This window comes from Salmo salar, chromosome 07 (assembly GCF_965601325.2).
Source record: "Salmo salar chromosome 07, fSalSal1, whole genome shotgun sequence".
In the NCBI taxonomy this organism is placed as follows: domain Eukaryota; kingdom Metazoa; phylum Chordata; class Actinopteri; order Salmoniformes; family Salmonidae; genus Salmo; species Salmo salar.
The window spans coordinates 31,695,216-31,719,862 of record NC_138297.1 but is presented as its reverse complement, the minus strand read 5'-3'; the positions used below and the strand labels follow the sequence as shown (position 1 = coordinate 31,719,862).

General features: G+C 43.6%; 2 protein-coding genes and 1 long non-coding RNA gene across 3 annotated transcripts; 2 read left to right on the top strand and 1 right to left on the bottom strand.

Annotated features, from left to right (window-relative positions):
- The first annotated feature begins 531 nt into the window (after positions 1-531).
- Positions 532-10,208, top strand: LOC106608925 (ankyrin repeat domain-containing protein 46). Its single transcript, XM_014207148.3, has 6 exons — positions 532-754; positions 1,543-1,628; positions 5,616-5,872; positions 6,288-6,446; positions 9,007-9,118; positions 9,393-10,208. Exons 2-6 carry the CDS (start codon positions 1,575-1,577, stop codon positions 9,495-9,497), a joined length of 687 nt encoding a protein of 228 aa, XP_014062623.1. The 5' UTR covers positions 532-754; positions 1,543-1,574; the 3' UTR covers positions 9,498-10,208.
- A 7,067-nt stretch (positions 10,209-17,275) lies between these two features.
- LOC123743768 (uncharacterized) lies at positions 17,276-22,190 on the top strand. Its single transcript, XR_014392907.1, has 3 exons — positions 17,276-17,485; positions 21,753-21,891; positions 22,059-22,190. It is a non-coding gene; the product is annotated as an uncharacterized LOC123743768 (long non-coding RNA).
- LOC106608900 (uncharacterized) lies at positions 18,071-20,964 on the bottom strand. Its single transcript, XM_014207113.3, has 2 exons — positions 19,736-20,964; positions 18,071-19,456 (listed from the first exon to the last, which is right to left on the bottom strand). The coding sequence occupies exons 1-2, from the start codon at positions 20,234-20,236 to the stop codon at positions 18,116-18,118; spliced, it is 1,842 nt and encodes a 613-aa protein (XP_014062588.2). The 5' UTR covers positions 20,237-20,964; the 3' UTR covers positions 18,071-18,115.
- Positions 22,191-24,647: the final 2,457 nt, after the last annotated feature.

The window sequence follows — 24,647 nt, the reverse complement described above, 5'->3', positions numbered from 1 at the left end:
CTTGAAAAAAAAATCAATTAATCATACAGCCTTCAGGGCTACCTTGAAGAAGAAAAAAATATATAACATAAATTCCACAGTGAAACATAAGATCCCCTGTGGCTCAGTTGATAGAGCAACACCAGAGTTTGTGGGTTCGATTCCCACGGTGGACCAGTACAGGGGGGGGGATATTAAAATGTATTGCAGTATGCACTCGCTACTCTAAGTCACTGTGGATAAGAGTATCTGGTAAATGACAACAACAAAATGGCTAAGTTTTTATGTTGAATTCCATAATGCTTTACATGGTTGGTCATTTCTGGCTAGGTCAACTGATTTGTATATTAATGTATCTTTCCACAGTAATAATATGTGTATATTTAAGCCTACTAGAAATGCAGATTGACTGATAGATCAGATTCTGAGAGATAGCCTTCTTCCTCTGCCGCAAAAAGCAGGGGTGTATTAATTACGGGAACCATTTACTGTTTAGGAACCAAACGGAAGCAAATGGAGCAACAGAACGAAACGGGAGGGACCGACCTTAATTTGTCCAATAGAAACTCTCGTTTGCGTTTTGCCATCGGAGTAAACTATTTATATTGCAAAACGTTTTGCAACAGAATCGGCGTAATGATTACACCCAGACAGTAAGCCAGTTTGCGCTGAGCTGTTGTAAAATCACAGCTGGTTCAGCATCCACCACAACAACACACTGCTTAGCAGAAAAGCGAACTTAGATTTTCTCCTCTGATTTGGAACACCTAAACAGGTAACTAGCTAACATCACTAACAACTGAATAAGCTCGACAAATGCTTGTTGTCACGTTATTACGAGTGTGTTAGCTAGCTAGCATTCGTTTGGTATTAGCTAGCTAGCTGGCTGGGTATGTTGGATCGTGAACCGATTCGATGTCAATAACGTTAGCTAGCTACCGTATTTAGTAGATATTTCTGTGTTTTTGTAATAACAATGTGCCTACTAGCTAGTAAGCTAACAAACGTTAGCTACGTTACATAAACATATGAATATCAGCCAGCTAACGTTTGCTAGCTTACGTCAAGGCAAGTTAACATAACGTTAGCTTTTGATTTTATCTTGCCAAGACAGCAAGCTAGGTAAAGAGGATACCTAGTCAGTTGCACAAGTGAATGTATTCGTCTGAAATGTGTTTTCCGCATTTAACCCAACCGATCTGAATCAGAGGTGCGGGGTGCTGCCTTAATCGACACCAGTGCGTCATCGGCGCCCGGAAGCAGTTGTTTTTGTGGATTTAACTGACTTGCTCAAGGGCAGATTTTTCCACATTGCCGGCTTGGGGATTTGAACCAGCTACCTTTTGGTTACTGCCTCAACACTCTACAGAGGCCTAAAAAATAAAACATTCCTGTCTCAATTTCTCATTCCCTCCGTCCATCCCTTTCTTCTCTCTTCTTTCCCTCCCTCCCTCTTTCTTGCTCTTTCCTACCCTCCTCACCCTCTTCCCTCCGCATTCCTTACTCCTTCCTACCTCCCTCTCACCCTTCTCCGCGCTACCGTCCCTCCCTCCCCCTCTTCAGGTACGCTGGAATTTTCTGACACCCACTCGGACATGTCCTATGTCTTCATTAACGACTCGTCGCAGACCTCCGTTCCCCTGCTGCAGGTAGAGTCCAACACAAGGGGGCCAATCCCAATCGACCCCTAGACCCGACGCCCTATGCACTTGTGGAGATCTGAGAGGATTTGACCGGCGTAAACAATATGGTAATAGATCCACTTGCTCACTGCAAAAGTGGAAGTTTCACCATGTTGCTTACACCTGTCAAATCCTCTCAGATCTCCGCACGTGCATAGGGTGTAGGGTCTGGGGGTCAATTTGGGATTGGGCAATAGTGTATTCACTAGGAACCAAACTGATGCAAATGGGACAAAACGTGGAGGGACCTAGCTACCTGAATTTGGCCAATAAGAAACTCTCGCTTCTGTTGAAAAACCTTTTTGGTTGCAAAACATTTAGCTACGGTGTGCACGAATGAATACACCCCCAGTCTTTAAAGTTGATGGTTGTTAGGGTTGATAAAACGATTAGCCTAATCAAAGTTGTTTTATAAACAGATTTTTTTTTTTTTTTTTTTACCAGCAAAATTCTATAAAAGGTGTGCGTGCAAAATAAACAAATGGTTATTTATCTATTGTGGGGCGGAAAAGCTGTACATACTTTGAATCAAAATAAATCATTTAAACTTAGGTCTCTGTCCAGCAGTAGAAAATATGTCTTAAATTGGGATGAAAAATATCACTAAATTGGGGGTTTTAAATGTTCAATTCCCACATTTTCTGAAAGCCATACAGACACCATCAATTGACTATTATTGATCTAACTCATCCCGGGTCGTTATTGTAGTAGGGCGATTCCAGCGTTATGGACATTACATTTGCACTCAAAATCACAACTTTAATGTCTCACAAAAGGTAAATGAAACTTTTGATGTGTGTGGCTATAGTACCCCTTGGGGGAGTGTACCCCCCAAAAGGCAGACTTCTAAATATTGGCATGTTGGTAAAATAAGAAGCATTATGGATGTTACATGAAATGGACAAGCTTTTTGGGGAGTCTTCGGTCAAAACATGGATAGCCTTTTCTAAGAAAATTGGGAGTCCCATAGGGCGGCGCACAATTGGCCCAGCGCCGTCCGGGTTTGGCCGTTGTAGGCCATCATTGTAAATAAGAATTTGTTCTTAACTGACTTGTCTAGTTAAATAAAGGTAAAAAAAAAAAAATGTGGATAAATATACGATTTTTTTGTATTAGAATTCTTCTGAAATATTGTGCAAAATATGTAAATGAGACAATCTATATGTGCCTATACTAGGCTTGGGCGATACCCCATTATACGATATAATGTGTATATTTCGAAATACTGATGGTATGATTTTCAATACCATTTAAATAATTATTTATTATAAGTTAAGTATAACTATAAGAAACCTAAGATTTGTCAAATAAATGATATCCAGCTCAGGGCTCCAGCTATACATTTGGTTTGTTAACTTGCTAGCTAAGTGGCTAGATGTCAAGATCAAGCTTATTGGTTACAGCAGAGATATTCAATCCCCTCCTGGATCAAGATCCCTGTTGTCTTAATTGTTTTGTGCGTCCCCCCTCCAAAAAAAAAATACTTTGAACAAAAATATAAACACAACATGCAACAATTTTAAATATTTTACAGAGTTACAGTTCATATAAGGAAATCAGTCAATTTAAATAAATTCCTTAGGCCCTAATCTATGGATTTAACATGACTGGGAATACAGATATGCGTCTCTTGATCACAGATACCTTTAAAAAAAAAGGTAGGGGCGTGGATCAGAAAACCAGTCAGTATCTGGTGTGAATGCCATTTTCCTCATGCAGCACAACGCATCTCGTTCGCATAGAGTTGAACAGGCTGTTGAATGTTATCCAACTCCTTTTCAATGGCTGTGTGAAGTTGCTGGATATTGGCGGGAACTGGAATACGCTGTCGTACACGTCGATCCAGAGCATCCCAAACAAGCTCAATGGGTGACATGTCTGGTGAGTATGCAGGCCATGGAAGAACTGGGACATTTTCAGCTTCCTGGAATTGTGTACAGATCCTTGCGACATGGGGCCGTGCATAATCATGCTGAAACATGAGGTGATTGTGGAGGATGAATGGCACGACAAAGATCTCATCACAGTATCTCTGTGCATTCAAATTGCCATCCATAAAATGCAATTGTGTTCGTTGTCCATAGCTTATGCCTGCCCATACCATAACCCCCCCTCCCCCGCCACCATGGGGCACTCTGTTCACAATGTTGACATCAGCAAACCCCTCGCCCACACGACGCCATTCATGCTGTCTGCCATCTGCCCGGTACAGCTGAATCCGGGAGTCATCTGTGAAGACAACACTTCTCCAGCATTCCAGTGGCCATCGAAGGTGAGCAATTGGCCACTGAAGTCAATTACGAAGCCGAGCTGCAGTCAGATCCTGGTGAGGACGATGAAAACGCAGATGAGCTTCCGTAAGACGGTTTCTGACAGTTTGTGCAGAAATTCTTCGGTTGTGCAAACCCACAGTTTCATCAGCTGTCTGGGTGGCTGATCTCTGACAATCCCGCAGGTGAAGCCCCCGGATGTGTGTGGAGCTCCTGATCTGGCATGGTTACACATGGTCTCTGGTTGTGAGGCCGGTTGGACGTACTGCCAAATTCTCTAAAACGAAGTTGGAGGCAGCTTATGGTAGAAAAATGAACGTTGAATTCTCTGGCAACCGCTCTGGTGGACATTCCTGCAGTCAGCATGCCAATTGCATGCTCCCTCAAAACTTGAGGCATCTGTGGCATTGTGTGTGACAAAACCGCACATTTTAGAGTGGCCTTTTATTGTCCCCAGCACAAGGTGCACCTGTGTAATGATCATGTTTAATCAGCTTCTTGATTATGCCACACCTGTTAGGTGGATGGATTATTTTAGCAATGGAGAAATGCTCACTAACAGGGATGTAAACACATTTTGTGCACAAAATCAGAGAAATAAGCTTTTTGTGCGTATGTAAAATTTCTGAGAACTTTTATTTCAGCTCATAAAACATGGGACCAACACTTCACATGTTGTGTTTTATATTTTTGTTCAGTGTGTGTGTGTGTACATACATACATACATACATACATACATACATACATACATACATACATACATACATACATATACTAGCGTTCAAAAGTTTGGGGTCACTTAGAAATTTCCTAGTTTTTGAAAGAAAAGCACATTGTTTGTCCATTAAAATAACATCAAATTGATCAGAAATATAGTGTAGACATTGTTAAGGTTGTAAATTACTATTGTAGCTGGAAATGGCTGATTATTTAATGGAATATCGACATAGGTGTACAGAGGCCCATTATCAGCAACCATCACTCCTGTGTTTCAATGGCACGTTGTGTTAGCTAATCCAAGTTTATCATTTTAAAAGGCTAATTGAGCATTAGAAAACCCGAATTGAAATTATGTTAGCACAGCTGAAAACTGTTGTTCTGATTAAAGAAGCAATAAAACTGGCCTTCTTTAGACTAGTTGAGTATCTGGAGAATCAGCATTTATGGGTTTGATTACAGGCACAAAATGGCCAGAAACAAAGACTTTCTTCTGAAACTCGTTAGTCTATTCTTGTTCTGAGAAATGAAGGCTATTCTATGTGAGAAATTGCCAAGAAACTGAAGATCTCGTACAGCGCTGTGTTCTACTCCCTTAACAGAACAGCGCAAACTGGCTCTAACCAGAATAGAAAGAGGAGTGGGAGGCCCCGGTGCACAACTGAGCAAGAGGACAAGTACATTAGTGCATTTCATTTGGAGAAAAAAAATACTCCAGGACTATTCAGATTGTTGATAAACACTCTTATCTTTCTTTCTAAAATTGTACTGCCATGTAGATAAATGCATTTCAGCATATATTTTCCAAGAGAATCTTAGCTAGAACACATGTCGTTAGTTAAATGGCCAATGAAATGACAACTATTTTTTTGTGGATGCTCAAGTTGACTTTCCCACGGTATTGCCCAGTAGAGAATGTGCTCTCAATAACTTACCTGGTTAAATAAAAGCAAATCTCTAACTGCAGGCCTGCATTGACGGGGACCTGCCTTTCGCCAAGCGGCTACTGGAGACGGGCTGCGACCCAAACATACGGGACAACCGGGGTCGTACGGGCCTGCACCTAGCGGCTGCCAGGGGGAACGTGGACATCTGTTGGTTCCTCCATAAGTTTGGGGCAGACCTCCTGGCTACAGACTACCAGGGTAACACAGCCCTGCACCTCTGTGGACATGTGGATACCATCCAGTTCCTGGTGTCCAACGGCCTCAAGATAGACATCTGGTAAGAGAGGGGCTGGGGGTTGGAGGGAGGGGTAGTGCCATTATTATAATTTTTTTAAGAGCTTGAATGCTGAAAGTGGCTCAAGTCTAGATGTATATATCTGGTGAGAAAGGGAAGGAGAGAGGGGTAAAAGCTAGTGTTGGAATGGTTCAGAGCTTTAGTGACAGCCTACCCTCTGACAAAATGTGCATTGTCATGGACCATCCAAGACATTAAACTAGCAAACGTAACAACCCCCCCCCCCACCCCAATATTCAGGTTATTGCCATCCTGAACGTTATTTTGCTTTATCCCATTTCTACTCCATGGTCCATGGACTAATACAGGACAGTAAATGTAGGCGTAGCATCTAAAAGAAGCACCAGCACCTCTTTTTACAATCTTAACATCCAAGCGTTCCCTTTCACCTTCTCAGTAACCACAACGGGTCGACTCCCCTGGTACTGGCCAAGAGGCGCGGGGTGAACAAGGACGCTATCCGTCTGCTGGAGGGCCTGGAGGAGCAGGAAGTTAAAGGATTCAACAGAGGAGCCCACTCCAAACTGGAGACCATGCAGATGGCTGAGAGCGAGAGGTGAGGGAGGAGGAGGTTGGAGGGGGGGCTGCAAGCTAGCAATTAGGGGACGCGAGTGTTCATAACTCTGTTACACCCATTCTAAGCTGGAGATGGCAGAGAGCAAAAGGAGAGGCGGGGACAGGGTAGCACGAGGTGAAAGGGTTCCACAGGGGGTGACTATTGTAGTATGTGTGTTGTAGTTCCGAATTTCACACACACTCGCAAGAGGGGGCGAGAGACTAGAACAGAAGTGCAGCGTATAAAATATGAATGAATTTGCGTCACTGTGTACTGGTTTTCAAACCTATCTTCAATGTCTCTCCGCTCCTCCGATAATCTCAGTGTGTGTGTATATGTAAGTAATGTCACTGTCTGTCGTATTTACCACCATCTTCCCTCTCTCCCCCCTCAGTGTGACAGAAAGCCACTCCTATCTACAGTACCAGTTGAAAGTTTGGGCACACCTACTCATTCAAGGGTTTTTATTTATTTGTACTATTTTCTACATTGTAGAATAATAGTGAAGACATCAACACTATGAAATAACACATATGGAATCATGTAGTATCCAAAAAAGTGTTAAACAAATCAAAATATATTTTAGATTCTTCAAAGTAGCCACCCTTTGCCTTGATGACAGCTTTGCACACTCTTGACATTCTCTCAATCGGCTTCATGAGAAATACTTTTCCAACAGTCTTGAAGGAGGTCCCACATATGCTGAGCACTTGTTGACTGCTTTTCCTTCACTCTGCGGTCCAACTCATCCCAAACCATCTCAGTTGGGTTGAGGTTGGGTGATTCTGGGTGATCCGGCCGTGAATGGGAGTCCCATAGGGCGACACCAGGTTTTGGCACGGGTTCGGCCGTCATTTTAAAATAAGAATTTGTTCTGAACTGACTTGCCTAGTTAAATAAAGGTTAAATAAAAATAAGTTGTGAAGGCCAGGTCAGTTACTCTCCCTGGTCAAATAGCTCTTACACAGAATTGAGGTGTGTTTTGGGTCATTGTCCTGTTGAAAAACAAATGATAGTCATACTAAGCACCAGATGGGATGGTGTATCGCTGCAGAATGCTGTGGTAGCCATGCTGGTTAAGTATGCCTTGAATTCTAAGTAAATCACAGACTGTGTCACCGGCGAAGCACCATCACACCACCTCCTCCATGCTTCACGGTGGGAACCACACATGAGTAGATCATCCGTTCACCTACTCTACGTCTCACAAGGACTCGACAGATTTCCACCGGTCTAATGCCCATTGCTCGTGTTTCTTGGCCCAAGCAAGTCTCTTCTTCTTATTGGTGTCCTTTAGTAGTGGTTTCTTTGCAGCAATTTGACCATGAAGGCCTGATTCACGCAGTCTCCTCTGAACAGTTGATGTTGAGATGTGGATGTTACTTGAACTCTGTGAAGCATTTATTTGGGCTGCAGTTTGAGGTTGGTAACTCTAATGAACTTATCCTCTGTAGCAGAGGTAACTCTGGGTCTTCTTTTCCTGTGGCGGTCCTCATGAGAGCCAGTTTCATCAGAGCGCTTGATGGTTTCAAAAGCCTTGACATTTTCCGGATTGACTGATATCTTAAAGTAATGATGGACTGTTGTTTCTCTTTGTATATTTGAGCTGTTCTTGCCATAATATGGACTTGGTCTTCTACCAAATAGTGCCATCTTCTGTATACCACCCCTGCCTTGTCACAACACAACTGATTGGCTCAAACGCATTAAGGCATTCCACAAATTCACTTTGAACATGGCACACCTGTTAATTGACTACCTCATGAAGCTGTATGAGAGAATGCCAATAGTGTTCAAAGCTGTTATCAAGGCAAAGGGTGGCTACTTTGAAGAATCTCAAATATAAAATATATTTTGGTTTGTTTAACACTTTTTTGGTTACTACATGATTCCATATGTATTATTTCATAGTTTTGATGTCTTCACTATTATTCTACAATGTAGAAAAAAGAAAAACCCTTGAATGAGTAGGTGTGTCCAAACTTTTGACTATACAAAACATTAAGAACACCTACTCTTTCCATGACAGACTGACTAGGTTAAAGCTATGATCCCTTATTAAGGTCCCTTGTTAAATCCACTTCAATCAGTGTAGATGAAGGGGAGGAGACAGGTTAATGAAGGATTTCTAAGCCTTGAGACATGGATTGTTTGTGTGCCATTCAGAGGGTGAATGGGCAAGACAAAAGATTGAAGTGCCTTTGAACGGGGTATGGTAGTAGGTGCCAGGCGTATAGGTTTGTGTCAAGAACTGCCACGCTGCTGGTTGTTTCTTGCTCAACAGTTCCCCGTGCGGGTCAAGAATGGTCCACCACCCAAAGGACATCCAGCCAACTTGACACCACTGTGGGAAGCAACATGGGCCGGCATCCCTTTGGAACGCTTTTGACACCTTGTAGAGTCCATGCACCAACTAATTGAGTCTGTTCTGAGGGCAAAGTGGGGTGCAACTCAATAGAAAGAAGGATGTGCCTTAATGTTTAGAATACTCTGTGTATATCAAGTTATGTCATGGTGGCATGTAAGCTAACCATGGGCTACTTCTTTCTCTCCCTGTCAGTGCAATGGAGAGCCACTCCCTGCTCAACCCCAACCTCCAGAACAGTGAGGGGGTACTGTCCAGTTTCAGGACCACCTGGCAGGAGTTTGTAGAGGACCTGGGCTTCTGGAGGGTAAGTAACATGTTGCAGCGTCACAGATGTTTAGCAGTGCAAGGAGATTGCACTTTTGTTCTGTGACATGACGTACAAACGTTCCCCCCCCCATTGGATTGATTAAGTTAGGCATCTCCTGCGTAGCAACGGAATCTCTTTGCCAGAGACAGGAAGTAACACCGCAGACGTAGCCAATAGGGGGTCTTCAAATGGCCGCGTTGTGTGTATATAACCTGGTGTCTCAGTTTTGGTGAAACTCACAATAAAGGATGCTTTTCGAACTCTGTCACAGGTGCTGCTACTACTGGTGGTCATTGCCCTGCTCTCCCTGGGCATCGCTTACTACGTCAGCGGGGTGCTGCCCTTCTCCGCCAGCCAACTGGAGCTGGTACACTGAGGAGGGAGAAAGGGATGGTCGGGAACTGGGACACAGATAGAAGGAGGGGATAAAAAAAAAAAAGAGGACAAGAACGGAAGGTTTGGTGGCGACATGCAAGGAAGCGCTGGGGTTTAGATTGGGAAGGGGTGGGTGGATGGTTTAACTTTTAGATTCGCTCGCACACACATGCACACGCACATAATTCCAGCAAAACATTCCCTTTCCAACCTTAGAGACTACTCTTACCTTAACAATCCAGCCCATTCTAGCCGAGGGCAGAGTAATGCTTATTCTCATGTGTTGTCGTTGTGATTGACATGACTAGCCAGGGCTTGTTGCCCATATGTGATGGTTAACAGTGGCTTTTCCCCAGCTGGGCCACGTCCCAATTATCTCTAATTTCTCCGAAAGTGTGCACTTGTTAACTTCCCTTGACTAATTTGAAAGGATATGGCTGGTATATGAAATATGGCTAAAACGTCCACCCATGCCTCCACTAATCCAATGCTTTTAGATTTGTGAGAAGGCGTGAAGGAGTGTACACTTCAGGAGAAAGGAGATATTACTGGGCAGAACCCCGGAAGTCTGCATTTCCTGCATTTTGTACTGTATATGTGTACTATAATATCTGCTTTTAACATTCTCAACATGGCCTGTTATGAATGAGAATCCACATCATTTCACGTGTTAGTAATCCCTATGACAAAATAAATGACTAAATCAACCAAATATCGTACAGTGGTGTGAATTTGTCACTGTTTTCTTTTTCTGGAATAGAGAAAAATATCAGTGCTGGAAAAAGTACCCAATTGTCATACTTGAGTAAAAGTAAAGATACCTTAATAGAAAATGACAAGTGAAAGTCGCCCAGTAAAATACTACTTGAGTAAAAGTCTAAAAGTATTTGGTTTTAAATATACTTAAGTAAGTATCAAAAGTAAATGTAATTGCGAAAATGTACTTAAGTATCAAAAGTATAAATCATTTTAAATTCCTTATATTAAGCAAATCAGATTTTTCTAGTATTTTTTTTCTTCCATTTATGGATAGCTAGGGGCACACTCCAACACTCAGACATCATTTAGAAACAAAGTAGGTGTGTTTAGTGAGTCACCAGATCAGAACCAGTAGGGAGGACCAGATGCCCTCTTGTTAAGTGTGTGAATTTGACCATTTTCCTGTCCTGCTAAGCAAAGAAATGTAATGAGTACTTTTGGGTGTCAGGGAAAATGTATGGAGTAAAAAGTATATTATTTTCTTTAGGAATGTAGTAAAGTAAAACTTGTAAAAAAAAATATAAATAATAAAGTACAGATACCCCCAAAAAGTACTTTACACCACTGCAATTCTGACATCATGCGGTTTCATAGTAATATTAAGTTACATAACTTTGCATATCTAATGTAGTTGACACTAGAAGAGAAATTGTTGTGTTGTGGACCTTTTTCCTAATGTTGTCACAATATATATATTTTTCTGTGTTATGTTCTGTAGTTTTCTATAGTTAGTTTTTTTGTATAGTTTACTCGTATTTTGTTAAGTTCTATTCATGTTAATATTGTTTGGTTTTTTTAAGTGCCTTTTTGTTTAATGATTTACGCAACATGGTCAAACGGTCTTACAAAGATAATATTTGGGGTTTATTTCCATTCTTACTGTTTTAACAAGTCTCTTTCACCCACACTTCAGTTCAGAATTTCCCTATTAATGATAATCAAGCTAGAACTATTGTGTGGAATTTTGCGAAGACCAAAAATCCAACTGAAATATAACCAAGTGTGTAGAGTTAGCCAGAGTGCCCAGTCTGTTTCTGCTGTCTTACCAACTCCTTTATGGAACTGTCATGCTGTTGCTTGATGATGACTGCAATGGAGTTGACAAGAGCACAAACAGATCTGGGACCAGGCTAGTGTAGATTTGCATGGGAATGTAATGTATATAAAAATGGATGTGTCATGTCATGGTCCCTCTTCCATCACCAAGTCGAGTACAAAATGAACTGTCGAGTAAGTAGCACCTTGATTGTGTGCCTTTTGAAAGAAAAATAAATGTTTGCTGCATTTTGTGTTCAGTTAGTTGACAGCTTATTGAAAACCTTGTTAAACAGCTGTAGGCTACTAAATAGAAAAACGTAATTTTCTGAAGATTATTGTAAATATTCTGTTTTTATGTTGGTTTTTTTGCCATGTCAATTGTAGCATACATCACATATTGTAAACCATGTTGTTTAACCTTTTGGTTCAATTGTTCTGTGTATTTTAACCTTTGTGTTAATTCAGTTTCTAAAGCAAAAAGGAACTTGTATGCCCAATGAACACAAATGCAAAATGGAACTAAAAAAGCATGTAAGAAAATACATCTAGAATAGTTCAATTGCTTTGTGTTATTCATACATGTAATAATCAAAATATCTAACAGTTCCTTCCTTGTTCAATGCAAAAAGACTATATAAATCCTTCAAGCAATTCACTAGTTCACCGGACTTTGGCACAGGTACACTGTCCCTCGATGCGATGGGCAGTCATGTAGGGACAGAAGCGAGTCCTTCAGTAGTAGCCTCCAGTGGGGCTTTTCACCGGTCTCTGACGGTAGAGACAATATCCTCCTCCAGCGCAGTTCGACTCAGCTCAGTTGTGTGAAATGCCCTCAAGTAACCCCATTGTCGTTGAAGAGGAAGTTGGACAACCATTCTGCTTCGTCTGTGAATCCTGCCACAAGTCTCCCCTCTCCGTCACATCAGTAGGACTCTCACCCTCTCCTTCCATGCATGTCAACTCTGACCTGTCCTGACTATCATTATCTGAGTGTGATCCCCATTTTCGGATGAGACTGATGAGAGGTAATACACATGCTGGGGGATTCACTCCTAACCATAGGCCTTCAGAAATACCCAAAACATGAATCACTAATGTTACTGCCACTATCCATTGTGACCATGTCACTATGTTTCCATAGGGCTTTTCTTCAACTTTGAGGGTGACCGTGAGCGCGACAGCTTCTGGATTTCATCTCTGTCGATCGGTATCGGGACCGAAGAAGCACAAGTATGTGCCCTGGTCAGAACTGTGTACGTCTGAGAGTGAGATCTTCCCGCCTGTAATCATCCATGGACACAGACACCCTAGAATCAGGGCGCCCACCCTCGACAAGGTTATTTGACCCACAGTCCCACACGGTGACATGATATCATTGACGTGACGTGCAAATGAGCGATAGAAAACCGATTGCGCAAATGTCACCATTCGGAATATACAGCTCTGGAAAAAATTAAGAGACCACTGCAAAATTATCACTTTGTCTGGTTTTACTATTTATAGTTATGTGTTTGGGTAAAATTATTTTTTTTTGTTTTATTCTATATACTACTGACAACATTTCTCCCAAATTCCAAATAAAAATATTGTCATTTAGAGCATTTATTTGCAGAAAATGAAAACTGATCCTAATAACAAAAAAAGATGCTGTGTTGTCAGACCTCGAATAATGCAAAGAAAGTTCATCATCATTTTTAAACAACACAATACTAATGTTTTAAGTTCAGAAATCAATATTTGGTGGAATAACCCTGATTTTCAATCACAGCTTTCATGCTTCTTGGCATGCTCTTCACCGGTCTTTCACATTGATGTTGGGTGACTTTATGCCACTCCTGGCGCAAACATTCAAGCAGCTCGGCTTTGTTTGATGGCTTGTGACCATCCATCTTCCTGTTGATCACATTCCAGAGGTTTTCAATGGGGTTCAGGTCTGGAGATTGGGCTGGCCATGACAGGGTCTTGATCTGGTGGTCCTCCATCTACACCTTGATTGACCTGGCTGTGTGGCATGGAGCATTGTCCTGCTGGAAAAACCAATCCTCAGAGTTGGGGAACATTGTCAGAGCAGAAGGAAGCAAGTTTTCTTCTAGGACAACCTTGTACGTGGCTTGATTCATGCGTCCTTCACAAAGACAAATCAGCCTGATTCCAGCCTTGCTGAAGAACCCCCAGATCATCACCGATCCTCCACCAAATTTTGGTGCAAGACCTGGAGAGGACTACAAGCCACAGGGTCTCGCACCCACTGTGAAATTTGGTGGAGGATACACAGGGATCAAATTATTAGGGTGAGGCACATGGGCTACTAACAGCTTACTACACAACATACACTTAGTATTACTTTCTTAACTACAGTATACATATCTCCCTGGAATATTACATCATTTATGCAGCAGCATACAATACATTTTTGGACTCACCTTGTGCTGTGCTCACTTGAACAGGAAGGTGACGTGGCAGTCTTTCACGGGCAAATTTTTGCATCAAACTTTGTCCTTAAAGTCTGGCATTCTCTGGATTTATGGTGCTTTCAAGACAATTGGGAACTCTGAAAAAAACAATGTCGAATCATGATGTTAGTGATCTTCAGGTCGGGGCTCTAGAGTTTCCGACTTGGAATTCCGAGTTGGATGACCGTTCAAAACGTATTTTCCCAGTTGGAGCTCGTTTTTTTCCAAGTTACTAGTTATCTTGAACTCATTGAAGTTTGAGATTTCCCAGTTCCGAGTTTCCAGTTGTTTTGAAAGCGGCAGAAATCATGCTGGATGGACAGCATGGCCAATGTTGAATGTTAATCCTTTTAAACTTGGAAAGGAGACCCTTAAACCCAGAATTGGACCACACATCCACTCCACTGAAAAGCAGGCTAGCGATTGTTTTGCAATGCTTGCAGTTAGCCACTGATTCCTTCCAAACCACTCATTGTTGGGGCCTCCCGAGTAGCGCAGCAGTCTAAGGCACTGTTTCATAGTGCTAGAGGCGTCACTACAATCCCAGGTTCAATCCCATGCTGTGTCGCAACCGGCCGCGTCCAGGAGACCCATGAGGTTGGCCCAGCGTCGTCCAGGTTAGGGGAGGGTTTGGCTGGCCGGGATGTCCTTGTCCCATCGCGTTCTAGCAAGTCCTTGTGGCGGGCCGGGCGGATGCACGCTGACTTCGGTCACCAGCTGTACAGTGTCCCCATGAGTGACAGAACACTGAGCCAATCACGGCGCACTAGAGAACATTACCAACCCCTACGCTCCGTATTTTCCGCTGGCTGCCCCATCACCACAGAAAGCACTGAGCTGAGCTGAAACACCTGCATTTTGGAGCTGCCTTATTCAAGAAAGCAAAAAAGAGACCATGTTTGAATTAATGAAGCTGCGTACAAAGATTTTTTTTTTTTTTTTTTACATTGTTTGCAAACTGATACGTGACACGAATTAATGCCAAAATAACATGCAAAACATGCAAAAAAATTGTTTATATATATGCACCCAGTGGACTTCTTACTTCCTTTTTTTTTTAGCTAAACAGAGCCCCACCTGCCCTGAATGACGGGGAGCCACTGGATACACCCTGGATGTGTTTAACAAAATCAGCTATATGCATTGAGCTTGTCTGACGCTTAAAGCTTACGGTTTGATGAAATAAGACAAATGCCTCAAGAGGGCGCCAGAGATCTAGACAACCAGAATTTAAAAAAACTTCAGCTGACCCAACTACTCTCCCGCTCCTGCTGGCTTTCTTAGATTCTGCCATTACTCTCCTGATGTTGCGCTACGCTCGGAGTCAGCAACCCTTCTCATGTTGAATGCCAATGTATCTTACCATTTCTACCGATCTGCATGCCACTTATGGTTTTCATATGCACATTTTTTGTGAAACAGTTTCATTTCATTTATAATAAAGTCTTCGTATCTCACAATCATTGCTATTGCCATCTATGTAAAAATAGCCTACATAAAGCCAACAAATAAAAGCATTGCAGCCTTCAGGTAGAAAATATAATGATTTAAAAAAAAATTGAAACATTGAATTAACTATTAACTTGGTGGGAACATTGTATAAAATATTCTGGGCGCTCAGAGTTTCCCAGAACAGACACAGCTGTTGGCTATTTGCGCAAGGGATAAGAAGCTCACCAGAGTACCAGCACCTCAAATGTTCTACTGCTTGAGTTCCTGTTCCTCTTATAGAATATTAGCGGGAAAGTATTGTGGCGCTCCTGCAACTTATATAAACAGTACCAGCACCCAAATTGAGTACCGGAACCTATTTCAGTAAAGGTCACGCACTGATAAAAAAAAAGTAATCAGGTAGGCCTATTTATTTACGTTTCCAACGGATCAGGACATGACATTATCGAAAGGAGAGAGCTGGGAATATTTTTCAAATACATTGAGGACCTATTATAATTATCAATGGATGGAAAAAAACAGACTTCCTTTGCTTGCTGTTTGAGGTGAAGAAAACATTACTTTGAGAAATACTATCAGATCCCCAAATGGGCACATTTATACGCCTACATTTACGCCAGGCCAGGTAGCCGATAGGTCTACTTCTATGCGTGCGCGTCCTTACTCAATACCGACAGGAGCACTCCAAACAAAAGACAATGACAAAATTGACAAAACTCATAAATGGAATGAAATAAACCAAAACTTGTTTCTCACAAGTGTAGCATATGTTGTTCACTCTGCAAACAATGTGTCCACTCAGACAATGAGAATGGGAAGACTGGAATAATACTATTGAATGCATTAAAATAAATTACCGTAACCAAAGTAACAACATTGTAGATTAGAAATTATAGGAATTAAAGGTAAATGTACTACTGGTGATATATGTAATGGGGAATTGATATACACTAACAAGCAAAGCAAACAATTGACACAATGAAGTTATGAAACAACCTGTCAAAACACTACAAGTCATTCATATGGAACATTGTTTGGGTTGTAGGCCTACCATGTCAAAACCATATATACAACCTAAAAACAGTGCCTTCAAAAAGTATCCATACCCCTTGACTTGTTTTACATTTTGTTGTGTTACAGCCTGAATTCAAGTGGGAAAAAAAAAAAAAATCTCTCTTCTCCTAAAAAAACTCCCTAGTCGTCACCGATGACAAGCATACCCATAACATGATGCAGCCACCACCATGCTTGAAAATATGAAGAGTGGTACTCAGTGATGTTTTGTGTTGGATTTGCCCCAAACATAACGCTTTGTATTCAGGACATAAAGTTAAATTCTTTGCCACATTTTTTGCAGTTTTACTTTAGTGCCATATTTCAAACAGGATGCATGTTTTGCAATATTAGTATTCTGTACAGACTTCCTTCTTTACACTGTGTAATTTAGGTACGTTTTTAAAACCTTGTCTATCTTTATATGGCGTGGAGTTGTCTACATAATCTAAAGACATCGCCACATTTCGTATGCCAAAGCAAAACCCGTAGCGAAAGACCCCAGAGACCTGACCACTGCAGTTGAAGATGACTGTAGGCCTACCTCATCCAAACAACCAAGGCTTGATTTTAATCGTTCAGGAGGACAGGCTTTAACCCAGGATAGCTGAACAAGCATAGAATCAGGAATTAGAATAGTAATTGTGTAGTGAACACGATGGGAGACAGAGAGCTGGTTTCAAGTGTAGGGAGCAGCAGGTGTTTATTTGTAAAGGACCACAGGAGGAGGCAGGTAGCTGGGTCCAGGGGCAGGCAGAAGGTCATACACAGGGCGTCCAAAAAGGAAACAGTACAGGCAGGGAAAAGGCTAGTAACGTCATCCGGGAGATCGGGCAATAGGTTGATAACAGGAAATCCAATAGGCTAAAGTACAGGCAGGGAATAGGCGTCATTAGTGAGGCAGGCCAAAACTATCAAACAAGGGAGGATTAAATTACAGGAAAACCAGAGCTCCAAATAGAAGTGTGTCACAAAACAAACAATACCTCACAATGATGGGGTGCAAAGAACAACTAAATAGTGTGTGATAATGACATACAGGTGTGTGAACAGGTGATCAGAATTCAGGTGATTGGGATCTGGAGAGTGAGCTGCGTTCAGGGGATCTATGTGTTTGAGAGGGTGTGAGCTGGAAAGTGAGCTGCGTTCAGGGGATCTACGTGTTTGAGAGTGTGAGTTGGAAGCAGACGTTGCAAATTGAATAAGATCTCTATGTGAACAAGCTTGGAGCTGGGTATGTAGTAGGGGAAATTCTGCCCTTTTCCACAGTAGAATCTTTCATTATTAGGTTACTTATTTGGTGTATAGGCCTACATAACTTAAGGTTGACATTGAGTGAGGGCGCGCAGCATTTTGGGGTGTAATGCAAAAGTAATGTAACAAATTACTTTTCCTATGGAGTAATAAGTAAATTAATTTGTTATTGTTGAAAGAAGTATTGAGTAATAGGTAATATATTACTTTTTTGAGTAATGACACCAACACTGATTACACTAAGTTTTCTTTTTTCTTTCCAAAGCATCTTAATAGGACTGAACCAATGCCTCAAGACTTGCTATTCCATTTCTTCCACAGCGTAGAGTACTTTACCCACTTTTGGAGAAAATGTTTGAATCGATCTCTCTATTCTCACCATAAAAACAAGGTGGAGGTGTGGGGCTTTCTCACTGGGCCTGGTTTTTCTCTCACTAACTACCTGGTAAAATAGGCAACACTCTGAGACAACACTGGGCTTTACTCTGAATAAAATAGAATAATCTTTTTTACTCCCCCCCCCCCCCCCCCCCCCACACACAAAAAAACACCAACCAAACAAATACGAACTGCAAAATCGTTTATTAATCATCTAGATGAAAGGTTTTCTCTAAAAGTATTTCATAGGCCTACCCAAGGTTTGGTTAAGCTGGATGGATGGATGGATGGATGGATCAAGGGATAGAGGGGTTCGGGGATTGGATGGGGAGAAAGACAGATCAGGGGAGTAACGGCCCGACTCTGACCCTGCTCCAGCAGGGCTACTGCTCCCACTGGGGAAGACTGGGTTTATGTGGTGAGTGGTTGAGAACCCCCCTGCTGGCCGGTGCAGGTAGTGTGGTGGGGGGGACATATAGGCTGCCATCTGCATTTGCATGGCCTGGAGAACCCAGGGGTTATACATCGCTGCTTGCATCCATGCCATCTGGGCCTGAGCCATCTGGGCATACAGGGCCTGGGCTTGAACCTGTTGAGATTGGGCCTGATGGGCATTTAGGGCCTGAGCTTGGGCCTGCTGGGCTTGAGCCTGATGGGCCTGAGCTTGAGCTTGTGCCAGGTGGGCATTTAGGGCCTGGGCTTGTGACTGGTGCGCTTGGTGTGCCTGGGCCTCATTTGCCTCTTCGAACTGGGCCTTGGCTATACAAAGCTGGTGGTTGATGGAGGGTGTGAAGACCAAAGAGTGGGCTAGGTGGTAGGGGCAGGCATCGGGGGTGGCCTCAGGGGGACCTGGGGCTGGTCCAGCTGGTCCTGGTGCCCTGTCGAAAGGGTTGGGGTTGAGCCTCACCCAACCACGGGCTATGGGAGTGATGCTTCGACTACTACCGCTGTTTCCCTCCTGGGTGGTGGTAGGCCTGGAGGTCTGCGAAGATGCCCCAGCCACAGAGGCCGTTGGTGGGCTTGGGGAGGAGGAGGCTGGGGCTGTGGTGGGAGCCGGGGTGGAGTAGGTGTAATAGGGGGTTAGGGCCTGTGCAGGGGTGGATGGGTTGGAGTAGGAGCAGGAGGGGGCTGGGGTGGGGTAGGACAAGGTAAAGGGGGGGGCTGGGGAGGGGTAGGACAAGGTAAAGGGGGGGTCTGGGGAGGAGGCTGGAGCCGGGGTGGGTGTGGATGGGGTGTGGGAGGAGGAGGGTGTGACTGGCAGAACGGTCTTCCTCTGGTTAACCTCCGAGCTGATCTTGGCAACCAGGTCCTTGGCAGCTAGCGAAAGCCGCTCCTTCTCCTTCTTTTCATCCTTCTCGGCCTCGCCGTCCCGGGTCTCAGCTTTACTGGTAACGGGAGGGCTAATGGGAGTAACAGGAGGGTCGGGCTGACGGGGAGGACCAGGGGTGACCATGACGATCTCCACATCATCCTCCTCCTCCACCGCTTCCACCTCTGCAACCACCGGTACCTTGACCTTCTTCAGTAGCTTCTCCTGGTGCTGTCTGAAGCTGTGATGGTAGTACATGGACAACTGGAAAACATAAGACAGGCAGTGATGAGATATTTGTAAAATCCCAGAGATTGTGACAGTGAGTTATGATTATGAGTTGTAAATAGCCTATATGATGATAGTGTAGGTAGGCTCTGTGTCCCAAATGACACCATATCCCCTATGTAGTGCGCTACTTTTGACCAGGAACCATAAATGGAATAAATAGAGTGCCATTTGTGACAAAAACATGTAACCACATTGGTAATGCATTGCCAATAGATTTAGGCCACTTAATGTGTTTGATCAATTAGGCCATACCTTTGAGGTGGGGGTAGCTGAGGAGAGCTTTTGAAAACCATAGAGAATCATTTGTTGGTCGAATCCTGCCATGGTGACACATGGGAGAGTAGGTCGGAATCCTGTTCGCTGCAACACCTCCTTGGTGAACCGTTCCTCGTCGAGAAGCATGTAAATGCCATTCTTGTCCCATGTGGCCGACTTGAACATGTCCGAATCCACTATTTTCCACAACCTAGTAGGGAAATCTTGATTGAAGAAGGAATTGCTCAGTTTCACTAGTTGTTCGTGGTCAAGGCGAGGCCTCTTCCGATATTTGAGCATCTGTCGAGCGTTTTCCTCCAGAAGGTACCTAAGATCCACGTCAGTGCCAATCGCGGAAGTCTCAGCTTCAACATCTCGTACCCGCGTACTGTTGTGCCGTTTGTGGACCGTTAGGTCTACGCCTAACACTCTCGGGGATGCACTCCTGCTGTCACTATTTAGCTGTGGCGATTGTTCCGCTAAATTATTAGTGGCCATATTTTGGCAAGCAAGCCGAAAAGTTTATATTGCTTCACAGGTACTTCTCAATAACAGAAAACAAGATTTCTGTCGTCATCAATTTTAAATGTAGCACTTGTTTATGGACGTCATAGAAGCTCAATGGCAACGAGGTGACATCATAATGCGCATTAAGCCAAGGTGAATTCACGCGCGCAAACAATCCAAACGACAGTCAAGGCTCGAAATTGAAGAAAACAATTCTGATTAGTCTACACTCAGTTTATCAATCGTTGATCTAGTATTTATCGTTAGAATGGCTTCGGAGTTCTTTGGCGTCTATGGTTTTACTTTTATGTATGGCTCACGTCTCACTGTGACTCGTGCTATATGTTTTGTGTTTGTGTGTTGGCATTGGTTACTAAAAAGTTCGCATTGTGACGTTTTTAATATGTATGAAGCATGCAGCTTTCATGTGAATTCCATCCATCAATTATTCTTTACCAACCTGCAAGGCGCACAGACAAAAACTTGCGTGAGCAAAGAGTAACGGATTTTTCCCACTACCGTGCCGTCATACATACAACTAGAAGATGACGAGCAGGAGATCAGCGCGAATATACCGAACCCATACCCGTATAATAACCTCTCCCCACGCTCATCCCCTGAGCTCCCGTCTGGGACTGGTGTCGACGCGGTCTCCCCCAGTGTCTCCCTCCGCGTCCCCTGTAGAGTAGGAGGACGAGGACTGCTTCAAAGAGCGGGAAGACGCGATCCTCACGCTCACCCCGGACCAGGGAAATGTGGGAATATGTTGTGTTTATTTGCTGTCTGTATGCTAAATGATTTTATTGTTCACTGGATATATAAGCTATTTCGTTAACACCTTCCTATTATTGAGTTGCACCCCCCCATTTGCCCTCAGAACAGCCTCAATTCGTCAGGGGCATGGACTCTACAAAGTGTCAAAAGCGTTCCACAGGGATGCTGGCCCATGTTGACTCCAATGCTTCCCGCAGTTGTGATAAGTTGACTGGATGTCCTTTGGGTGGTGGACCATTCTTGATACACACGGGAAACTGTTGAGCTGAAAAACCCAGCAGCGTTGTCGTTCTTGACACACTCAAACCGGTGCGCCTGGCACCTACTACTATACCCCGTTCAATGGCGCATAAGTCTTTTGTCTTGCCCATTCACCCTCTGAATGGCACACATACACAATCCATGTGTCAATGGTCTCAAGGCTTAAACATCCTTCTTTAATCTTTCTCCTCCCCTTCATCTACACTGATTGAAGTGGATTTAACAAGTGACAATAAGGGATCATAGCTTTCACCTGGATTCACCTGGTCAGTCTATGTCATGGAAAGAGCATGTGTTCCTAATGTTCTGCAAACTCAGTTCAGTACATTTGACGATAATATGTTGCCATTTGGGGCGCAAGCCTTGGCTAAAGTAGGCCTACAATGCATAACATATTTTTGAAAGATTTAGCCATGTTTCAGTTGTACATGGTCCCTGTCAAACAAATTGAATGAATAGAAATTCCTTTCAGGGACAGAACCGGCCACTGCAACCCACCAGGCCGATCGGGGAGCCTCTGTGTCACTGCCGCCCTGCCCTGCCACGTCCCTGGCTTCCCTGGCAAACTCTGGATGCTGGTGGAGACCGGCCTGATGAAATCAGAGCGGGAGGTGAGGGAGAGAAAAAGAGAGAGGGATGGATTGATGGATGGATGGATGGATGGCTGGATGGATGGATGGAGAGATAAAGAGAAAGGAGAAAAAATTCATTGTATATACAAGTGCCAGCAAAAAAAAAAATGAATTTCAAGAAAAACTTACATAACATAACATTATAGGTATGTTGCCATCGACGAGATGTTCATTAAGGAGATTCTGGAGATGGCTCCCCCACCGCTGTTTATCAACAAGAGAATGTGCCGTATCTACCGACAGCTTAGCCTGTATGATTTCGGTAAGATGTACGGTTTGGTAAGATGTACGGTAAGATGTTCGGTAAGATGTACGGTTCGGTAAGATGTACGGTTCGGTAAGTTGTACGGTTCGGTAAGATGTACGGTTCGGTAAGATGTACGGTTCTGTAAGATGTTCGGTAAGATGTTCGGTAAGATGTACGATTCGGTAAGATGTACGGTTCCTGTGATTGTGGGGAACGTGGTGATCGAGAACAACGCCGCGAGCGTCCCAGTAAGCCCTGCTTGGTACGGCGCTCAGAGCGTAAGTGAGGCAATTCCTACGCACACATTTTTATTTGTGGAAAAGAAGATTCCCACCGGGCACCAACGTGAAATAGACGTTGAATTGACGTCTGTGCCCAGTGGGTTGTTGATTTCATGTTTAGCTACAGTGTAATGGAATGTTTAAAACGATACCCTAATAATCCAATTAATCAGTATGTCCCAAATGGCACCCGATACACAATATACTGCACTACTTTTGACCAGGCCAGTCAAAATTAAAGTACTATAAAGGTGATTGGGTGCCACATAAGATCTGATCATCCTTAGCAAATAACTTCTGTGCTTTGTGAGATCGTAATACTGAGTGTCCTCCACCCCCCCCCCCCCCCCCCCCCCCCCTTCTTTCGCAATGTCTTTATTGTGTCTCTTTCGGGACAGACCTTCTCTCCCTTCTCTCTCCCCCTCTTCTAGCTTGTCTACTTCCTCAATCGTTACTTCCAGCAGGGCTGCGTTGAGCTTCTCTCACTGGTAACGCGTCGTGTTGCAGTGAAGTACAATGAGCTGTCTGTACCTGCCATCAGAACCACCACCACTACCCCCTGGACCAGCTACGGACTATCCAGCTACGATGCCCCGAAGTCGGCCTCAGCCTCTACCCCCCTCTCTCCCATCCACCACCTACGTACGGAGCCAATGGATCCAGTGGAGATACCCCAGCGAACAACACCCTCTCCCCAGGCTTGGGTCACCGTAGCCAGGCTAGTGAGACTGGAGTGGCCTCTATGATGGATGCCAGCACCATGACTTCCACAAGCTGTCTAAGTCCAAGCCAACCACCATCACTTCCACCATGGGGGGGCGCTGTCATCCGGTCTCTGCCCACGTTTGGTGAGGATTCCCGGGCGCAGCTCTGGCTATCGATGGCCTCCCCCTGGATGTCTCACTTCAAGCCGCTCTACAGAAAGTCTATGATGGCCCTCTCAGCACCGCAACACAAAAGAGCCGACATACCTTCCTTTCCCTCCTCTTCCTCCTCCTTCGCTCTCGTCCTCACTCCACTTCTTGCCCTGCGCTAAGTGCAGCTACATCCAAGGGTCTACAGCACACAATCTCCCAGCCGGCCCAAAGAGGGGAAACTAGACCAGGGACGCTACTACCTTCATCGCCCATCCCGCGTATACTCTCACAAAGATACATAGGCACATCTAGATTCCTAAATTAAGATCGCCTGCATTATATGTAGCTGTTTCTCTCTTTGTCCATACATTGTACACATTATACTGCATCTACCAGCTGCAATATTATGGCTGCATCTCTCTATTCTATTCCCTGTGTGTACACTACTTTCAACCAGAGCCCTATTGACCCTGTTTAAAAGTACTATGCTTGTATTCGTTCAGCCAGCTTTTTTTTAGACTGCACTTCGTTTGCCAACAGGGGGCAGTAGAATCATACCATTACCAATAACACACACCCACACACAAACACACACACACACACACACTATTTCATTACAAGAGCTACTTGTATAAGTGTTTATGTTGTGTGAGTTTAGGGGTGCGTCCCAAAATGGCACCCTATTCCCTATATAGTGCACTACTTTTAACCAGGAACAATAGGGCTCTTGTCAAAAATGTGATATAAATTCAAGTCATTATATAGGGCTTCACAAACACACACACACACACACACACATACACACATACACACAAACAGGTCTGAGTCTGGAGATGAGCTAATGTCGAAAGCCACAGGTACACAAACAGAGCCTTGTAGTCTGAGGGTAAAGTGCTTAACCACAACCTCTCTCTCTATATATCTTTCCCTCTCTCTAAAAGAACAGGACAAAGGACAACGTTTCTCCAGACAGATCAATAACTGTGTGTATCTGTGTGTGTGGGTGGTCCCGCAGGACAAAAGAGAGACGTGGAGGAGCCAAACCAAGCACATTAAGTGTGTGGCCATCTTGTAAGTTCTGTCTCTGTCCATACTGGTCTCATAGACTAGACTTGACATAGTAAACGTAAATCCGGGACACTCAAATGGATATGATATGTTAAGTTTGGTATGGTTAAATAAGACAGAATGTTACTTAAGGCAAAAACGAAAATAGGGTGGTTGATCATTTTAGCTACTTAGCGACTACTTACTACTTTTTAGCTACTTTGTAACTACTTAGCATATTAGCTAACCTTAACCCTTTAACCTACTTCCTAACCCTAACCGTAATGTTCGCCAGCTAGCTAA